Here is a 20,942-nt window from a genome sequence, read left to right as displayed (position 1 = left end):
CAATGCAAAGTATTGCACAATCAAGGAGGAGTTTTGAGTCATGTGGTCATTGGTGTGAAAAATTTGCTGTGAAGCTCAGGGGTGCATCTTGGTGGGATGAGTAATAGTAATGGATTAGAGCACAAGTGAATTACACAGACAGATGGTGAGGCCACTGACAGAAAGAAACTGTTGAAATGTTTCAATGCTGCAGAGGTTGAAAGCCTGTGAGCTATGCCTGGTATCTGAATGAGCTCAGGTATTCTGCCCCACAGCAGCATTGAGCAATAAGTCATGCAAATTCCCTTCATACACAGCCATCTCCTTTTGAACACATCTACTCTACAGCAAACATCAAAGATTATTGATAAGGTCAACACACTGTAGAGCTCAGAGAAGGATGATGATAGGATAGGATTCCAATATATCCCTGAGATTCAGGAGTAGAAGTATTATGAAATAAATTGACTTGTAATTTTTGGAGTAAATATAAATACTTACAGCTGATAACCACTTCTAGACTTATTTATAGACAACTGTGAATTTTATCTGATTTCAGTATGTTTAGACACAGAATAATTTATTTTTCGTCTTAACTAGACAGTAAGGGCAGCATGGCAGCGTAGTGGTTACCGCTGTCGCCCCACAATAAGAAGGAGGGTTCGGTTCCCAACTTGGGTCCTTCCTGTGTGGTTTGTATGTTCTCCCCGTGTCTGCATCGGTTTCCTCCCACTGTCCAAAGACATGCATGTACAGGTTAACTGGATTATTGGATTGTATTTTTAGTTGTCTGACTATGACATATTATTTGACTTGTGTGTTAAAGCAACAGACAATGATGCAAACACACTAACACTGAGTCCTGAAACTGTTGTGAAGGAAACTGCAGACCTCAATCAAAAGCCACAATAATAAGAGGACAGGTGCTTTATTAAAAAACTATACCTTAAGAAAAACAAATTGGTGTAAAATTATTGACATAATGTACATATGTTTAAAAACTTCACTATCACTCAGAATAATCAGGATCATGAAGCATTCAAAGCATATCTCAGAAGCTGGTAATGAGGTATGTCTGCTGTGAGCGGGTCAGCAGGTTGTCGGTGACTGGAGACACATGCTTCACCTTCCTTTCTTGACTGGAATCATCTTCTAGCTGTCTCTAAAAGACACAAGCAGCAGTTTTCAGAGCTGTTCAGTTCCAAACTACAGAAATAGGAAAACACAGCCACAGTAAACATCCCAGACCTTATGGCCTGACCATGACATGCTGCTGGTAATTGATTTTTACATGAGAAAATACTGAATTAAGGCCCTTTAAATTAAAGAAATATTTATTAACACTCTGGTGTTCATGCTATATAAATGCTAACACAACATTTAATTTACATATCAAGTATAACTAAATGTTTACAAAAAAGTCTTGGGGTGTCAAAGTGAAGGTTCACCTTTAGAGCTCTGTACTGGATGTGGGGAACTGTTCCATTGCAAGTAATTTCATATTTGAGACATTTATAACAAGAAGTGGCCCAAAGGGAAATGTATGGTGTAAAAACCTCCACAACAGAATACAACTTTGTCTGTCCAGGTCCACTCACTTCCATCTATCATACTTAAAATGTTGCACTGTAAGGACAGTGATAGGATTACATTTCTTATTGCTTTGTATATTAATTATACCAATGAGGACACTGATATATATCTGGACATGAAAACCTGAAACCTGAAATCTTCTTCACAGATGTAGTCATATTTTCTACCAACACATGAGTACTGTTAGTTAACGAGTGAAAACATCAGTTACCAGCTCTGACGCTTTTCTGAAAATAAAGAATTGATTTCCTCCCAATTTACCACGACCGTTGAAATCTGCCACTTTCAACTTTCAGCTGCTCATGTTGAGAAATCAATTGACTGAGTGAATAACAAATAGTTCTCTTTTTTTGGAATATATTTTTATTTGACAAAACAAGCATAGATCTCAGACATTTAACAAGAATAATTTTTCTTATTTTCTTAACAAATTGTTCTGAGGTGATGGATTTAAGTCCTGATACTTTGTGAAGGTGAGAGGGCAAACAGTTGATTGACCTGAGGAACAGAGGACTAGTTCCAACAGCTTTCTAATTATAAGCATCTGCTCCAGCTGTTAATGTGCCAATGCATGAGATGAGACTGATGTGTGAAATTGAAAAATCTTAAATGTTATTTGATACAGTGAAACACAGGGAACGAGTGTAATTAGCTCATTAGGTATGATTCAAGCTTGTTCAGTCAGGAGGGTTAGAAATGAGGAATTCAGTGTCAGTTAACTGCCCAATAAACCTATCCTTTTTTTCTTTTTTTAATAAAAACAACCAGGTTGAGTCCATCCTTCCATATACTTGCTGTATTCACCTTATGTAAAAGAAGTGATGAGCTATTCTCCAGGAACTGGAGCAATTCTTACTTTTTGAAATTGAATTTCTTCCACAGGCAGCTGATGGTGACCTGGACAACAGGGTTGTTCTCATTATTGACAGAGGAGACTTTCTTCCCAGACCCCACAGACTGCTTCCTCAGTCCACTGGCCCTGGCCGGGCACATTTGCCCTTTTGCACCTTGACCCCGATTGTTGGACTTAAGCTTTGACAGACCTGAGACCTAAAGGCAAAAAACAAAACAAAACAGCACATTCAGGAGACAAGATTAAAAGTTGATACTCACGTGGCTGCGCTGCTGTTACATCAATTAAAACCTTTTATTAAACATGATGCAGCTACATATTTATTGCCTATATTTACTATTAACCCATTTACTGTGTTAATTTTGTGCAAGTTGTTTTTTTTGTTTTTTTAATTAACTCATCTATTACTTATCCTATAATCTATTATCTATAATATATTAGTATTGGCTCGGTGTCTTTAACAAAGTCTTTTTGTGCCCATGTTGGCAGGGTGAGTGTTTTATTTTAATAATTCAACCCACACAGAGTAGAGTATAATATGTGAAGCACTGAGTGTTAATTTTTTTCTATGAGCAGTGCTATACAAGCAAAGATTGATGAAAGATTTATGGGCTATATAGTTTATACCACAACATAATTTTATAGTTTGGTGAGGATGGGACCCCACATAGCCAATATTATTGGTAGATAGTTGTCTTAACCTTGTTGTTTGTAGGTCTAGTAAGCAGAATGAGAATAAATAAGCAAAAACCTGAAATACACTGAATGGTACAAACTCACATTTGATCTCAGAGTGCTGGATTTCTTTTCGACTTTGCCTGCGTGTGTGGGACTTTGCTCTGGCTCTGTACCGCTGTATGACATAATTTCCTGAGGAAGTAAATGTACATATGTAAATACACCAAAATATCCATCTGCACATCTACTTAAGAAACTGATAATGACTGAACCACAAGAGACAGAGACACAATTAAAAATAGGGTAACATACAGATGATGCAGTCTTGTGGGAAGGGGTACAGCTGTAGGTAAGGACTTCCTCTTCATGGCAGGATGTAGTGTTAGGCTGGGACAGGGAGCCGTAAGCACTACCATTGGATAGAGAAGAGTCTGGGTGGTCGTACTTCTCTTGGTTTCCATCAGAGAGGGGTGAAGATGTGGGAAATCCATCTTCAGAGGAAATGCATGTCTTTGTATAGGAGGCTAAATGCTCCCTTTTAAAATGAAATTTCTGCAGGGCAGCAAGACCAGAGGTGGAGTTCAGTGTCTTTGATTGTTTTGTTGTAGATGAGCTACATGACCAGTCAAACAGTCTGAGACCCTGACTGGCTGAATTGGGAGATGTGGTTCTGGGTGATGGAGATGTGATGTGGCTGTCCACGGATGGAACACTGGGACCATCATTGTCAGTGGTGGGGGTGCTGGAAGAAGACTGATGCTGCAGGAGGTTGACAGCTGTGGGCTCTACACTGTGAGGTGGATTCCTCTGAGTGCTTAGAATGGGACTACTGAAGAATCTAGACATGGGAATAAGCACACACATATCAGGGAAATATTCAAAGTTTGTCTTGGCTTCTTGGCAACAAATCTTATATCATTGGAAAGCCTGTTTATTTCCCCTTTTAATTGGTACCACATTTTTGAGGAACATGCATTTGTGTTATGAGCAGCAGCGCATGTGGGTTGTGCCCATGAAAAATTTGCCAAATCTTCTCTAGCAACAGTTTATTCTGCTATTAACTCTTGTTTGGTGTTTGTGGATTGGATGATTGAAGTTTCAAGAACCAGCCATCTAATGGCTGCTATGGATTAATTTAGATTAATATTCATTATCATTGTCCTTTTGTGCGGGTAAAAAAAACAAAAACAAAACAAAAACAAACTTGTAAAAAGGCAATATATAAATGTGTTTAACTAAGGAACAGATGTGGTGTCCAGATTAGCAATATATAAAAAAAAATTCTAAAAACAGAAATAACCACATCATATTTAGAAACCACTCTTGGGTAAACAAACTAATTTTATTAATGTGGCCCTCTTATTCATCTTTTAGCCAGTTACTGAGACTCACTTATTTACTTGTTTATCAGAGAGGAGAGCTGACTGCTTATTATGTACAATGATACCTGAAGTGGCGTGATATTTGCAAACCAGGCCAGTGCTTGTGAATGAGCTGACCACTAGTGATGGAGGTATCAATTCCATGGCATCATTACATCAATACTCAAACGCAACTCATTTGAGTATGGATTACTCTCAAAGTATTGTGACTAATTAATAAAAAAATAAAATAAAAATAAAAATCATATGTCACTTCTGAATCCTTCACTGTAAATTACTCCAGGGTTTTGTGCACTCACCAAAGGACAGTCCTGCATACTAATGCTTTGCTACGGCTTTGCACTGCACTGCCGGCGTCCATCTTCGAGAGCAACTTACAGCAACATCGCTGGACAAACTGCATTAGCCCACTGCCCAATATACATTGACAGAGACCTCTTTTTTTGGTTGTTTTGTTTTTTTGGGGATTTTGAGACGCACTAATTGTGTAAACATTTTCATCATATTAATCATGGAAATGAGTAGATTTGGATTAACACTTTCATTTTGACAAATTTACTCCCCATTATTTCCAACAGTGACTTCGATTAAAAAAAAAAAAAAAATTGTTTGGATGCTGCATTCACTAAAACTCTAGACCACTAGAACCACTACCACTAGAACTGAGAATTTTATATTCCAACTCGGAAAGCAATAAGTTTGGCATATTGACACCGTTTTCTGGACACTAAAATATGTGCAGCAGCCATTTATGTTTATTTTTATGCTGTAATTTTTGACAACTCAGAGCTAATTTTTTTCCCCCAAGTTGTTTAGAATGCAGCATCACCTGCTGCTGGATCTCAACCAGGTTCTCCCAGACCCACCCCACCATACTTCTGATTGGCTAGTGATGTTAGTTTGGTTGAGAGGGAAAGCTGCGTTACTCTCATTCCATTGGTGGGCGAACTCTGACTATATCCCAGTTTTGTTTTTTTTTATATTGATCTCTTTTTAAATCTCAATCCAATGACACTTGCCGGAAATCAGGCACGGTGCCGGAATACATTAAGCCCTGCATTGAGCTGTATTTCGAGGCAATAGTTACGTGTCTGTGTAGAGTTATTGGTATTTATGATAATAAAGCCTGTCCCAACTTCTAAATACTGCTGTATGTGTCTAGTAGATAGTGATTTAGATAAACCCGCAGCAAGAAAGTTGTGGATTTCCTAGCCTAGGGCCTTATTCCCTAGGGAGTATTCCCCTTGTCCATGTTTGTTTCCCCCCACAGTCCAAAGACACGCATGTCTAGATTCACTGGTGGCTCTATATTTTTGAGACTCACACTTAAGTCTAAATATGAGCCTGAATGATGGTTTGTCTGTGTGTCCCAATTTCTCAGCCCTACGATAAACTGTTCATCTGTCCAGGGTGCATCTCCACCCTCCCCGGGAACGTTAGCTGGGATTGGCTCCAGCAGCCCCCTTGAACCTGAAGGATAAATGCTTGAAATTAATGACTAAATCATAATATGACCTGCTGTGTGTAGCCTGCCCATCTCCCTCCCAGTTTCTCTTCTGCAGCAGAGTGGCAAAACGGTTACGAGGCCGGGAGGGACAGGTTAAGATGGGCATGTCATCATGCTGGTTGGACCTGGATCTCTTCTGACTGGAGGAGGAGTACTGCTGCAACAAGCCCAGGTCTGATATGCAGGAATCTAAGGGAGAACAAAAACCAGCTGTGATTTGATGAAATGGCAACATCTGAACAGTCTGTCATCATAATCAGTGTACCATTATTCCCTTGTGTCAAAAAAAATCCATACAGAGAGAGCATTCTCTTCTATTTGTTGTCTTTGAATTACCTTCCTTTGTTGCAATTGTGAGACTTACAGATTCAAATAAGAAATTACAGAGTTAGGTAAACTGGATATATTTGTTTTAAAAACATAATCTAAACACAAAGGTAAGCAGTCACCATGGGGTCTCTTCACTTGGAGTTCTCTGCAAGGCAGCCTGAGGTCCTCTTGGCTAATGACTCTCTCCTTCCCCCTGGTGGAGGGAGGCCTGTCGGGAGATGCTGCAGAGCAGGGTGGGGCAGGAGAGACTGACTTAAATTCTCCACACCAGATACTGGTCCCATTGGAGGTTGGTGAGTCATTCCAGCGTTGACTGCGAGTTTTAAGCAGCTGAAAGGCATGCAAATTTGTTATCTTGTTAATTGTTACCTTATCATTGGGACATCATTAACTTTTTGATAAGTTACCTGTGGACTTGGTTTGTCTGGGCTGAAGTTGTCTATCCTGTCCATTGTGTTGATGTCAAGGTTTCCTAAAGCCATTTGCAAGCCTTTCTCATCTCCAAAATTACTGGATTCAGGGTCATCAAGGATAAAACAGTGAGACAGGACTTTCGCATTTGTAGGCTTACTGTAACTGCAGTTAAACGGCAACACCACAGGACAGAAGGATACAGTCCAGCATAGGTGAGGGTGGCTGGGTCAATGTGATCTGGGTATGGGTTCAGGGGCACAACCTTCCTCCTAACAGGATCGAAGACGAGCTGATAGAGGAAGGTGTTGTTGGCTCTGACAAATCCCTCAATGTACTGTTCAGGAACAACTAGACTTATCTTCAGGTACTGGCCAATCTTTCTGATGACCTAGTGCATCAAGCATAAAGAAACCTTTTAGCAACATTAATTACCAGTTTCATGAAATATCAATCTACTGTTTTTTTTCCTCTTTGCCTATTCTAAAACTAAAAACTTTATATTGTTGAATACTTTCTGATACAAACATGAACACAAGTACAGCAAGGATTCAGCCCTGACACATTGTACATTTAGCAGGGGTCTGTCTGTGTGTATTAATAATCTTCATTGTATTTATGACACTTTCTCATTTGATATTTGTACAGTGGGAAACAAATTGGCTATTTCTACTGTATATGATTCTGACCTGACTCAAAGTTTCTGTTCAGAGCATGTTGAATTGATTTACTGTCTTATCCCCAGTCAGATCAAGCCGTTGTCACTGAGAACTACCAATGGCTTTTGCAGATAATCTGTATTATGAGAAATACATTTTATGGCTCTGTGAACACTAAGATTTTCATCACAAAGAAAGTATAAATTTACTTGAATAACAGAGTGCTCACAATATTGGTACATCACAAACTCAGAAGAAAAAAGCATTTGTGACTTCAGTCAGACTTTTGATTGTCCCACTTCTACCTAGAACCAGGAAAGAAGCAGGATAAGGAATCAAACGCGTTTATCTTTCTTCTCTGCTGTTTAATTTCATTTTGCATTGTTGCTGCATAAATTCAGCTTTTCAGGAGGAATGTGTTATCACTTTATAGGTGAATGTCACTTTATGTCTGAATGGGAAGCCATACTTTCATTGTGACAAAGTAGATTGTTTTATCTGGGGCCCACCTAATCATACTTTCCCTAGGAAAGTGTAGTGTGGTGTGCAGCCTAAATCATATTGATCTATGCTTCTTTAAGATGAGGAACCTTTGGAACCGCAGAGTCCCTTGCTAAATCAGTAATGCACACCATGAATTCTTACCTTGAGGATGTCAGGCTCGTTGGCTAGCCGAAGCAGCTTGCAAGCCTTCACCAAGCCGATACCATACAGGGAGGCCAGATAGTCGCAGCCAGAGAGGATGCACATGTATCGAAACTTCTCTTCTGTGAAAACGTTCCCAAGGGTGCGACAGCGGCCCAGGTTATCTTGGTCGATCTCTAGGCCATTGCCCTGTTTGTCCATTTTGAGGATTACCTGAACAATGAATGACAATTCAATTGTAAACTGTTGTAAACATATCCAGCGCTGCACGCACAAGAAATCCTTTATTGCTTTCCATCAGTCAAATCACTGGTGAAATGCCATTTCCACTGGCTGCCTTACATTCCCAGACCATAATCAGAACCACGTTTGACGAATCACTCGTGGATATTGATCTCTATACTGTACGTCTGAGGTTTGATCAATGAGTTCGAATTTGCATGCATGAGCTAACAGTTAAATGACCCAGCTTCCAAAGAAACACTTTGTGCTAAAGTTCAGAGCCTGTACAAACACTAGCTCTAGCACCAGATACCTTTTTGCAGCCAAATGCGAGCAGGTCAGAGTCTTCTGTAATGACAGCCTGGGCCAGACCAGATTTAGTTAGGAAGGCTAACTGAGCATCAGCCTCATATGGAGCCACCAAACAGTCCACCCCTCTTGTCCTTGCAGCCTATGTCAAGAAAAGACACATGCACACAAAACATTTGTTTTACTTAACTTCTCCAACACGCAACATTACTGAAAGTGACCACGAAGGCTTCAGAGAGAAAAACAAACAGGCTACCTGGCATTATATGCATCCCACTCATCCCTTGCATACATGAGAACTGCATTAGAAATGCAAACTGTTATGAGGGAGCTGAGACAGGTTGGTTTAGTCCCTTGAGTATCAGCAGTAGCACTATTATTGTTTTTTACTCACTGCCAAAACTGATTGGAAAAACAGTACACCGTATTTTCTGTGTGAGGAAATGCACACTGGAAAGCCCTTTTAAGATTCAAGATATCTCTAGTGTCATTTTCAAAGGATAGAGTACCCAGCTGTGGCATCAGCACCACATTATAGTGCAATCAAAATACCTGCTCTTTATCCTTGACAGAGGCCCCAAGATGTGCTTATCAGGCAGGAAATGTTGAGATATCTGTTAAACTGTATCTGTTAAAGTATGTGACTAAACCAGTTCTTAAAAAAAATGTATAATGTCACATACTTGTGTGTCAGATGCAGACTAGTTGACAAGCAATGAATCAATAGATGTGTGTTCACATTAAGCCTCATCCCCCATTCTCAGAATAGTATACCTCTATGGTCTCTTCAAATGCACCCATTTCAAACCTGTTTAAACATAGTAGCCTTTGATCTTGGGTGGGGGGTGGTCAAAGCAAGCGGTCTAAAGCAAAGCTCTAAATATGCTCATCTAGAACACAAATGTGGAGTATGCTATTGAAACATGGAGTTAACACACTGAATCTCAGAAAACTTTAGAAGCCTGTGACTGTGAACACAGGTGCCAAAACTTGACTAGATACCCTCCCTCCATTAGAATGCAAATCATACATTATGACGTCAGATAATTTAATGCAAGTTTTATCAGGGGATGAAAAATAAGTCATGCATGATTATGTCCTACTGAAGGAGATGGTGGCTCCTGCAAGGTATGTTGTGGACTAGAGCTGAGCTCTGGTACACTCCTGCCCAAATTGGCACCAGGAAGAAAAGGGGAAAAAAAAAAAAAAAAAAGGGTTAAATTGATTTTTTTTTTTTTATATAAACATCTCTGATTGGCTAGTACTTCTAGTACCTATTGGTTGGGAGAGAGATGGTTAGGGCAGAGCTGATAATAAAGTGAATTTCATCAACTCCATAGAGGCTAGGGATCAATTATTCCACAAAAAAATATATCCAAATCAAATCAAATCAGATTTATTTGTATAGCGCCAAATCATAACAAAGTTACATCAAGGCACTTTACATATAGAGCAGGTCTAGACCAAACTCCAACAACCTAAAAAGCTGAATCAGTCAGATTTCTTAACTTGCAGGATCGCGTAAACTAAATTTGAAGAACAGTCATGGATTCATTTGCTACTGTTTGAGCTTTGAGGGATAAGTCCAAAAATCACATATTTTAACCAACAAATTAAGCCCTCAAAATGTCATTACTGTATCAGATTGACAGATAGCTACTGGCAATACTACCTGGCTAACGTTGGTTGACAAATGGGGAAAATGTTATCTAGCTCTAGAGCTACGGATAGCAAAAGTCAGATATTAATAACCTATGGAGAGCCACTCTACTTTTGCTGTGATCATGTGATTATTTGGAGAAATGTGAAAAGTAGTCAATAAATGTCAGTTACCTGTATATCATGGCTCACAAAAATAGTTATCGTAGACTGTGGGTGGGGGAAAAAAAATGCAACCCACAGATAAGTTAAAGAAGTGTTTTGGAACTTCTGAATCTCTCAGGCATGTGAACAATTTTTGCAAGATGAGGAGTTTCATTGAACATAAGTTGGGCTGCATTGTATCATCTCTGTTGCCAGAAATTCTAAAGTTTGAATTTTAATGGCTATGGAGTCATTTTAGCAGCTTTTTTTCGATGACAGGGGAGCATCTCCCTAGAGTCAGCCCATGTTCTATCTTTCACACTGTGAGACACATGAGCAGAATCTCATGTACCCTGTTACAGACTAGCTGAGGCTAGCTGGATTTTAGATACCATGTTACCAGTTTACAGGTTCAGGTGTGAACTGGGCATCTCCACCTCTGTCATCCAAGTTTTGCATATTGTCTGGAGGTATGACAGAGAATGGGAGTTGCACCTGTTAATAGGTCTATGAGTTCTGGGTTTTTGGTTCTGACACTCTGAATCTTCATATGTACTGTATGTAGATGGCAGTCAGTAGTAGTGCATCACCTAAATCATACAAGTTGGTATTCTGTCTGTTTTCTGTCAACGCACATGGTGCATATGCAAGCCTAACATACTTTATCTGGAAATCAGTCCTGAACCCACCAAGCCCAGCAACTCTTGTTTCCCTCCATTTTTCTGTAGGAAAAGGCGCCATCATCAAGGGGGGGGGGGACAGCAACACAAAACCTTTTGTAGTATGTGGTAAAATTGAGACAAAGTGTGATATTACCTTTATAACATTGTGTGCCATGGCAGGTGTGATGTTGACACAGCGTGCAAAACAGTCTCTGGCTTCAGACAACTTTCCTTCACGTAGCAACTGTCGACCTTTTTGAAGGTTCACTTCTCTGCGCCTGAAAAGGTGCATAAATTAAACATTAAATACAGTCATAGTGCTGTGAGGTGCTTTATTTAATTAAATGCAACTCAGGTTCCTTGTTAAGGATTGTTTGGATGGCTTTTGGTCCTTGTTGCTGAAGCATTTATTTGTGTGTGTTTGGACTCACCTTGTCTGCAAGTCTTTGCATTCCAGTACTTCCAACATTAATACTATTGTTGTGTTGATGTTTTGGAATGTAGTCTTTCAAACAAACCAAGCATTGTCTGGGCGTGTTTGATACCAAGCTTGAAACCACTGCATTGTTGTGTTTGGTATCAGTTACTTCTCAGAAAAGAATGTTAAGTAAAAAGTCAGTGAAGCCTATAAATTACCAGGTTTTATGTATTGTATGGTCATGAACTGTGACTGATGTTCATCAAAGTGACAACAATTTCTGATTTTCAGGCCAGACAGCAACAACCAATATAAATAAATACATTTTTGCTTTTACCTCCACTGATAATGACATGCAAAAATAATTAATACCTAATTTTAATTATTGCAAGACTTCACTGAAAGACTTTCATGTTCTGCTATATGGCATATGTATGGCACATCATTATTGATTGTGTTAATTAGATTTTTTTAAGTTTTATTATTAATCTCTCAGTTACAGTCTTTTTTTTTATCTTTTCATAATTAACTTTTAATGGAAAGTCCGCCTGTCAGCCTGACCTCCACCATTTAACTGCAGACTAATATATAGTACTGGATGGATGGTCATTAAATTTATATTCTACAGACGATCAATCCTAATGACCTTGATAATTCCTCCACATCAAACACGCATAGCGTTTCCTCTAGCACCACCTTTAGGTCACATGTGCAGTTTTGAGTGAAACGTAAGCAAATCTGGAGCAGATGCTTATGTCTCAGGAGGATTATATCTTCTGAGGTTTCACTATACACCATCAGAAGTTCATAATTTCAGTTCATTCAATACTTAACATTATCCCCTGAAATCTGAACTACTCAGTCTCCCATCAGCTAATGTTACCCAGCTAACACATTAAACTAAGAGTGTGAATAGAGTACACAGCACACCTGCTAAATATAAGTAGATTGTTATTGTGCTGGAGAGACAGATGACCATTCATTTTGTTGCCTTAGAATTAACACGTGACGAGGCTGCTGAACACAGTTCGGGGGTTAGGGTTGCATTTAGCCTCATTAAGATTATTTAGTATTTACTGGGGCTGTCAAACAATAAAAATTCTTTATTTGATTAATCACAGGTTAGGTTTGGATTAATCACCATTGCTAAATATGACTGAAAATTTCACATTTTATCTGTGTGTTTTTGAAACAGAAGGATAAATGACAGGAGGTGGATATATATCCTGTTATATTTATAAACATTTGTTTTTGTTTTTTCCCCCAAATTCAAATGAGCCGCTCTCTTTTTCAGTAAATATAGGATGGCTGGATTCATGAAACTTTACATCTGTATTTTTGTCCTTCATTAACAATGTAAAGCAGTTCTCACCAATGTATCTTCATTGGAAATTACAGAAAATGACTTTTTGATTTAATTCAAATCCAATTTTAAGAATAATAGCTCTGAAGGAATCCAATGTCAACTTCAGAAACATAGGTTGCCTTATATTAGTATTGTATATTTTAATTTCACACAAGCTGGCAATTACATTTGACTTGTCTTTTTAGCCATTTACATTACCCATATATCCAACAGTATGTTAAGCTATATTTACAGGATGTGTGTCTTGCAGCCAAAATTTTTTTATTTATCAACAATCAAGGTAAATACTCACTCTCTGCGGGACCTCTCCACCTCTTTTTTGGAAGGCAGATTGCAGCCGTCAAAAACCAGCACAGGTTTGACACCGAAGGTCAACAGCATGTCCACAAATTTCATGCAGTACCATACATACCTGGGTTTGGACAAATTAAAATGTCTCAGTTTGGGATCAGATTAGAAAGTAAATACATATATAAATCAGAGAACAAAAATAAAAAAGATTAAAAAGCCTACTGATCCGTTGGTTCTCCTTTTGCAAGCTTCTCAGCACATGAAAATGCCCCTTTATGCAGCCAGCAGTACGTGTCCACAGCCACAGTCTGGCCTTTGTATTTCTTCACACTGATGGGTTCCGCTGCTTCTTTGATGAACTGTAGCAGTCCACTGATTCCCATTTTCAGGTGGTGTGAGTCTCTGCTAACTTAAAATTGTGTCACATAAACATAAAAATAAGTAACTGTCTGAAACTTCAGACAGAGTAAATGTGGTGAGTGGATGTGAGCATCTCAGAGGGAAATATTATGGGCAGTGAGAGGCCTTCACTGTCTTAACCCTCAGCTGGTCACTCTCCCCAGCAAGCGGAGTGGTATAGTCTTTTAAATGTCTCTCTAACACTTTTCTTTTCCAATGGTCTATATTTTGGGGTTGGACCATACGCAAATGATGTACCTCAAGCTACCGGCTCAAACACATCCAGAGCTGCCAGGCGTATGACAATTTGACCATCCCATGGCCGTGTCAGTCTGCCACAGTCGATCGGAGTTTCCCATGTGACACGTTTCCAGGCAATCATGCTTTGTTGAGTTATAGACAAACAAGTGACGTTTCTTTCAGAGCAACAAGCAAGATTTGCACAATTTCTTGTCACACTGTGTCTGTACGGAAAAAAAAAAATAAATGTAACCCGCTATGTCTACTCCCAAACGTCTCGATTTGACGTATTAGTTCCCACTTTTCAATTGTTTATGGGGGACACCTGAGTGCAACCTAATGGGGTTGCTGTGGTGCAGTGAATCGATTCTGTACCGACACCACAAAGCCGTGAGTGCTTGTAAGACGTAATCGACTTGATGTAACTATATTAGCGTACCAGTAGGCTTATTATTTTGGTTTCGATGGATCCTTCAAAATGCGATCATCCTAAATTCCCTACCTGGCAACGCTGAACACATGAAATCTCCGTTCATCCACAGATCAAGTTAACGTTAACGTGACATTAACGCGACAAAAGTTATTGATGTATGACTATTAGTAGGTAAGTCACCATTAGAATATGTATTAAATAGACAGTTGTCTACAGTAACCACCACACTAACGTTGCCTTTAAATGCTAACAGCTGAAGACAATTTTGAAAGTACCTTTATCTCATGAAACGTAAGGAAGAAAAGCAATTGTTCGTGTGCACTGTGACTGAAAAGTTTAACACACACACCAACGCAACGCGGACAAATAATGTAGTGTAAGCCAAACTCATTGTACTTACTTATCTCCTATGGTTGTATCGTCTCATACAGGCAGCTCAATCAGGCTAACAATGGAGCCAATTTGGTTTTAGCGGCAAAAGACTTGGGTCACTATGAGGCGCTGCTATTGGTCTGAAGTGGAGAGGGGGCGGGGTTAGCAGAGAACGGAACAGTGGTTTGTACCACGTGGCTCCTACAAGATGTTGACGTTGTCAGGTGGCTCTCATGGAATTATCGCAAGAACTGGTGACTGCGCTACAAACTGCTGGGATATCTTGCATGAACATGCGGCAATGAATATTGCAAACATGAAGCTAAGTAACGTGAAATAGGAACGCTATACTTTATTTCAAACGGTAAAGAACAACTGTGTATTATAATTGTATTTCCAACAAGCCAACCAATGCATAACAAAACACTGTGTTAGGTAAAAACTCTGGTATCCATGTACGGAATGTATGGACCACGAACGTGCAATTCTTTGAATAAAATTTGAAACTACTAAACACTCTTTCACTGATTTTAGCCATGAAGTGTCATTGATCTCAGTATTTAAATATTTATTCACAAACACGCACCTATGCATTTGTTTAAGTAAAGACTCATATCAAAGATCTAGCCCTTGTAAGAGAGATTTTCCAATATCCCAGCTTTATGTGATGCTCCAAATACATCATAAGACGTGTCTCATTACCCAGAATGCTCTGTATTTCCTGCTTCTGGCTGCGTCAGTGACAGGTAGACAAAAAACAAAATAATAGTATAACCGATGAACTGTGATCTAATGACAGCGTTCCTTAAGCTTCCCATTACATCTACTGACAACTGATTTCAATGCCAATGCTGTGGAACTGAGCCCGGTGGCAGTGATTGTTAATCAAGATGCAGTTCTCTCCCAACAACGGAGATTTCACGTTCGTCTCTTCGACTGAGGCTGAAGGTAGGCTAATGCTAGCATAACTCTACAGCTAGCGGGCCTTAGCACAGCCGAACACTGCGACGTTAACGTGCTTTATTGTAGCTGTCACACACTCAAATATCTTGGTCGTGAATGCAGTCATTCAGAAGTGTGAATAGCACATGGTGGTATTTGGAATAACTACTGTAACCCTACATTAGGACATATCTAAGCCATCATTAAGTTGCGCTAACTAACGAGAGTACCAGTACGAATTTTCCAAAGAACGTAGCAAATAAACACCACTATAAACCTGGAGGCTTTATTTCATCAAGAGTATTGTCCACGTTACCAAACCGTTAGAATAAAACTAACCGTCCAAGGCACACAGACATTGACTAAGTTGTCTTCATCATTATACAGTTAGCATTAGTCTACATTGTTTACTCAGAAAGTGTCCACCTTATCACATTATTCTGTGATGGAGGAAAGCCAGATTACATTATATAACAAAGTGATTTAATGCTTTACTGATAGCAAAGGAAAATAAGTGAATAAACACAATAGAAACTGAAACATAGAAAATATAAAACTGAAACGTAAAGAAACAAATAGAACTCAATAACCATTAAAAACTTGTACTGAATATAAACTGTACAGTATTACTATGTAATAAAGTTAGTTGATATTATTAACATGTAGAGAAGGGAACAATTGTTTGAACAAAACTATTAGATGTGACCAACGATACATTGGATATATACATAAAAAATTCATTGTGTACTCTTGGTAAGGTGCTAAATAGTAATGGACTGGATTTGAAAGATTACAACAGATGTATCATGAATCCAAAATACGAGATGAAAGAATTTGAAATGAAGATATCCCCCACAGAGTTCAGCGGCACCATCAGTGCTCCAGACATTAAACTAAACATGGGCAGCGACAGCGGTAAAGATCCATACGCCACCACCTTTCTGAGGCAGCGAGGCTACGGCTGGCTGTTGGAGGTGGAGGAAGATGACAGTGAAGAAAGCAAACCTCTTCTGTGAGTTTAGGCTTTTTCTGTACAAACAGGACTGTTGGTTAACGTGACCAAGATTATTTAGCTGATTTTTCAGTGTCCTGTTCCTGATTGATGCTTCAAGTCTCTCTAGTGGCAAGTGGTAGGTGGCTCTGCCTGTATCAATCAACAGCTCATAGACCAGCACTACTGATTGCGTATCTACACACCAGCAGTACAGCTGTATTACCGTGTATGGTAATATACATCAGACCCTTGCACCATCTGAGAGGCTGTATTGATGAGTATACATTATTGTGGTGGCATTACTTACAAATATGATGATTTAATCTTACTTGGTGCAATTTAATACAGTATTTATGTGAACAGATACAATCCAGTGTATATGATAGTAATGTCTTGTGTGTGTGAGCAGGGAGGAGTTGGATATTGACCTGAAAGACATCTATTACAAGATTCGATGTGTACTGATGCCGATGCCATCACTGGGTTACAACCGTCAGGTGGTCAGAGACAACCCGGACTTCTGGGGCCCTCTGGCTGTGGTGTTGCTCTTCTCAATGATATCCATCTATGGGCAGTTCAGGGTGAGCATGAAATAGGAAACACAACAGTGTTTGCACACTTTTCGTGCTTCTCAGATTTACCTTGCTTGTCTGCTGTATTTTACAAGCTGCTCAGATTTTGGATTTTTATGAGAAACACTTGTATATAGGTAGCATTTAAAGATGTTTCTGGAACAGTCAACAGTGAGAAAAGGGAATGCTAAATTTCTTTTTGCCATGTGGTTTCTACGTAATTTCAGAACACTGTTCAAGTTGATAATCAGTTGTCTGCGCATCATCCAGCAAGTCAAAAATGCCTGCTTTTAAATTTTTATTTACCCTTTTATATTGGTACCTGCAATTTATCTTTTTTCTTTTTTCACCCCCAGATTTTCAGTATTTGTTGTCCTGGTCCCCGCAGATCCACTTTTACGCTTTCTCTGTTTAAGTTATTTGTGTCTTGATAATGATTTTTATGAGTGCACCGGTGGTAATTACCTTAATGTAACTGGAACATTCTCTCAGTCATATCCCAGATTAAGTCTTACGGACAGATCCACAGAATGGACACAGATCAGAAACAGACTTGTGATAATAGATACACGTGTTCTACTTGTTGAGTTCCTGTAATGGAAAAAGTTTGCAGGTATGTCAGGGGCATTTGTTACCTGATCAGTCTGGGATAAAGCTAGAAGATGAAATAATTGAAAACAGTGTGTATGAGGGTCAAATGCATTTTAGTTGAATTAACTGAAATTAAAAATGAAAATACCAGAATATTTATTCATACATACATAAGAATGTAGACATATTCATGGGATTTAAATGATACATTATGTTCATGGCATGTTATCAATGGCAAGTTATTGTTGTGTTGAACGTAAATTCTGCTATTGTGTCACAGGTCGTGTCTTGGATTATCACCATTTGGATTTTCGGATCACTAACTATCTTCCTGCTGGCCCGGGTGCTTGGCGGTGAAGTGAGTGCAGCTTATTCCCCTTCCTCAGTAGCTCAGAACAACAACAACAGAATGTAAACACTGTGTGATCTATTGTTTTTTACCGTAGGTTTCCTATGGCCAAGTTCTTGGAGTGATTGGATATTCTCTCCTCCCACTCATTGTCATAGTCCCTCTACTTTTAGTGATTGGAGGGTTTGAAGTGGTCTCTACACTAATCAAAGTGAGTAAAAGACCCCACACAGTCTTTTATTTGTCATGTTGCTGATAAATGAAAATTTCAAGTGGATAACAATGTGACAGGAGGCTGCAACCTGAACCTCAACCCAAATCATCATTTCACTCTCATGCTTTATTGAACACTGGACCAAATTAAACAGCCTCAGTTATTCCTTAAAAATAATTTAGTAGAATTTAATTATTTGATATTACATCTGTATCATTAAAAACAAAACATGAAATGCACAATACTGACAATCCCCTACCAATAATATTCTATATTTTGGTATTTGGACTGGACTTTGATGTGTTATAAAGTTCTGATGATTTCCTAAATGACAGTTGATCAATTAAGACAATTCATTCATGCATGTCTGGTAGAGATATGATGTTATACTACATATTGTGGTATTTATAAAAATAATAAAATAAAATAAAATAAATCACAATCAGTTGATCCTGGATATTCATGAACATTCTCACTTTAAAGAGACCAATTTGGCACATCTCTCTCTCTCCCTGCCACAAAGCTGCAGAGCTGTTGATGTCTTGTGATGCAGGACCTGTAAGCAGGATATGAAAGAAAGACAGAAAATATGAATTTTTCAATGCCACAGGGTCTCCTACGTTGGACTACACGTCATCACATACATCTCTGTATTTTGCAAAAGATGTGTCAATTTTTTCTGTGGTTTATTGCACTTTCTAGCAACTTATTGAACATAAATCTATACGTTATCAACATGTGGACTATAAGGGTTGTATTCACGTATTGCAAATTAATATCCCCCCAAAAAATTGCACCACAGCATATAAAAATGTAAAAATGTGCTCAGGGAGATGTACTATGGTAGGTCATAAAGGATAAAGACCTAACTTTTTTTTTCTTTACTTAATGATTTAAGTGCAGTAATATTATGGAGCCAATTTACCCCTGGCAGGAAGTGTTCGTATTTTTCTATGTCTGTGTAGACAAACTCTAACCCTTTTGGTTGCAATGAAAATGAAGGGTGCGGAATCTCTGAATCAATCATAAGCTGGGAGTTTACTTTTCCCCCTCATATCTTCATGTTGTCATGTTTATTGTCTGCGCTCTGATAATGTCACAGTAGTTCAGTTATGAAACTGTAGTTCAACAGGAAGTTTTTCCCTTCAACCCATCAGCTGAACACCAGTGAAGGAGGCTCTACCAGCCTCTGGCCAACAGGTAGTTTGGGCGATATGACTTAGTACTATGAATTTTCTTTAGGTTATATGTATCCACTGAAACTACAGCAACTGCAGATACACTTATGAAATACAGGTGCAAGCAATGGCTGCGAGCAGTACACGACTATGAGGACACTAGGACCAATTCTTTGACTTTGGACATTAAAATCCAGAGCATCATAATGGTCAAATCAGTTCTGAACCCTGTGATACTTGTCATGTAAATTTGTAATGATACTTCCTGTTTCCTGTTCTCATGTTGCAGCTGTTTGGAGTCTTCTGGGCTGCCTACAGTGCTGCTTCACTGCTTGCCGGAGATGAGTTTAAAACAAAGAAGCCCCTTCTCATATATCCCATTTTCCTTTTGTATATCTACTTCCTGTCACTATATACCGGTGTCTGATGGGATGAGTTCAAACTGTGGACCTTTCAATGGACAGTGACCCTGGAGCATGGGGATGAAAGTCAAAAACCAGATCAAGATATTTTTTTTAAGGTGTTAAGGTGTTTCTTTTTTTTTTTACTCTGTAGATGATGGGGATTCTTGGAATATATATCAATGTATATAATTTGTCCCTTTTGTCTTTGGCCAATAAAAAGCATATGGTCGTACAGTTCCGACTTGGGTAAGCACAACTCTCGCTCCCTAGTTCAGTAATCACTACTGTTCTACTTAGTCACACTGAATATTATAATGCAAATATTTGTTTTTGCTCATGCTAAAGGAGCAATTTGAGAAGAGATCATCACAGAGATTGAGTATAATGTCACTAATAATGTTTGATGAGAAATGTCCACTTACACTTCATTTTTCACAGACCCATTTCATAATTCGAGGACTTCAACAGCAGCTTGATTATGAGTAGTCACAGTGATATGAACTGTTGTCTACTAAATGTCATGCCTTGTTTTGCTACTCGTACAACAGAGGAACATAACCATTGGATTAATAATTACAGGAAATTAATACCACTCTGCCACTGAAACATCTGATATTTACTAATTACTGCCTTACTTATAGTCCACACAGCTGGTCACACAAGCATAATAAAGATTCCTGAATGCTAAACCGCACTTGAGATGGAATAAGCAGGCTAGATTTATGCTACACACTAACTTGATGACCATGTTAATGTGTTCTTGTCGCACTCACTTTCACAGTGAGTGCACTGCCACACTAAATAATATGTTCTGTAGCAGCATTATGTTCTTTATCTTGAGCTGTGTCCAAAATCAGACAACATATTAAGGTGTCTGGCAGCGGATTATTATTAATGAAAGGAGTTCATAATAAATAATCAATAAATTAAGTAAATTATGTAATTATTATTATAATTATCATACATATTATTACAATTAAGTAATTAAGTAAATAATTATTTAATTGAAATGAGTCCTCTTCATTAGGTTCTGCCTTTGTCTGATGTGTTATACAGTCAGTTAAAGGGACAAAGGATCTCCTGAACCTTTTGGTCCTCCAGTACAATTAGATGAGATGTTGCTGCAGTTGCAGCTTCTTCTGTCAG

The 20,942-nt window shown here is 38.7% G+C and overlaps 2 protein-coding genes across 2 annotated transcripts; one reads left to right on the top strand and one right to left on the bottom strand.

Moving 5' to 3' along the window:
• Positions 1-930: 930 nt before the first annotated feature.
• exo1 (exonuclease 1) lies at positions 931-14,616 on the bottom strand. The gene is made up of 14 exons (XM_029521435.1): positions 14,581-14,616; positions 13,331-13,517; positions 13,110-13,229; positions 11,188-11,311; positions 8,573-8,710; positions 8,038-8,250; positions 6,937-7,124; positions 6,730-6,832; positions 6,442-6,652; positions 6,001-6,181; positions 3,416-3,941; positions 3,206-3,295; positions 2,429-2,622; positions 931-1,141 (listed from the first exon to the last, which is right to left on the bottom strand). Exons 2-14 carry the CDS (start codon positions 13,489-13,491, stop codon positions 1,132-1,134), a joined length of 2,259 nt encoding a protein of 752 aa, XP_029377295.1. The 5' UTR covers positions 13,492-13,517; positions 14,581-14,616; the 3' UTR covers positions 931-1,131.
• Positions 14,617-15,265: 649 nt separating this feature from the next.
• On the top strand, positions 15,266-20,030 carry yipf4 (Yip1 domain family, member 4). Its single transcript, XM_029521887.1, has 6 exons — positions 15,266-15,500; positions 16,353-16,506; positions 16,898-17,069; positions 17,932-18,009; positions 18,098-18,211; positions 19,682-20,030. Exons 1-6 carry the CDS (start codon positions 15,443-15,445, stop codon positions 19,817-19,819), a joined length of 714 nt encoding a protein of 237 aa, XP_029377747.1. The 5' UTR covers positions 15,266-15,442; the 3' UTR covers positions 19,820-20,030.
• The last annotated feature ends 912 nt before the right edge of the window (positions 20,031-20,942 follow it).

This window comes from Echeneis naucrates, chromosome 15 (assembly GCF_900963305.1).
Source record: "Echeneis naucrates chromosome 15, fEcheNa1.1, whole genome shotgun sequence".
Taxonomy (NCBI): Eukaryota; Metazoa; Chordata; class Actinopteri; order Carangiformes; family Echeneidae; genus Echeneis; species Echeneis naucrates.
Note: the sequence above shows the minus strand (reverse complement) of the source record. Positions and strands in the feature narration are given on the sequence as shown.

Bases quoted from the DNA above. Each gene is read 5' to 3' on its own strand.
- exo1 (XM_029521435.1), bottom strand. From the start codon at position 13,491: ATGGGAATCAGTGGACTGCTACAGTTCATCAAAGAAGCAGCGGAACCC. The intron at 6,182-6,441 runs GTGACTGCTTAC...GTTCTCCCTTAG, and splicing joins CCAAGTGAAGAGACCCCATG to ATTCCTGCATATCAGACCTG. The intron at 3,296-3,415 runs GTATGTTACCCT...TTACTTCCTCAG, and splicing joins CCCACAAGACTGCATCATCT to GAAATTATGTCATACAGCGG.
- yipf4 (XM_029521887.1), top strand. From the start codon at position 15,443: ATGCAGTTCTCTCCCAACAACGGAGATTTCACGTTCGTCTCTTCGACT. The intron at 16,507-16,897 runs GTGAGTTTAGGC...GTGTGTGAGCAG, and splicing joins GAAGAAAGCAAACCTCTTCT to GGAGGAGTTGGATATTGACC. The intron at 18,212-19,681 runs GTGAGTAAAAGA...CTCATGTTGCAG, and splicing joins TGGTCTCTACACTAATCAAA to CTGTTTGGAGTCTTCTGGGC.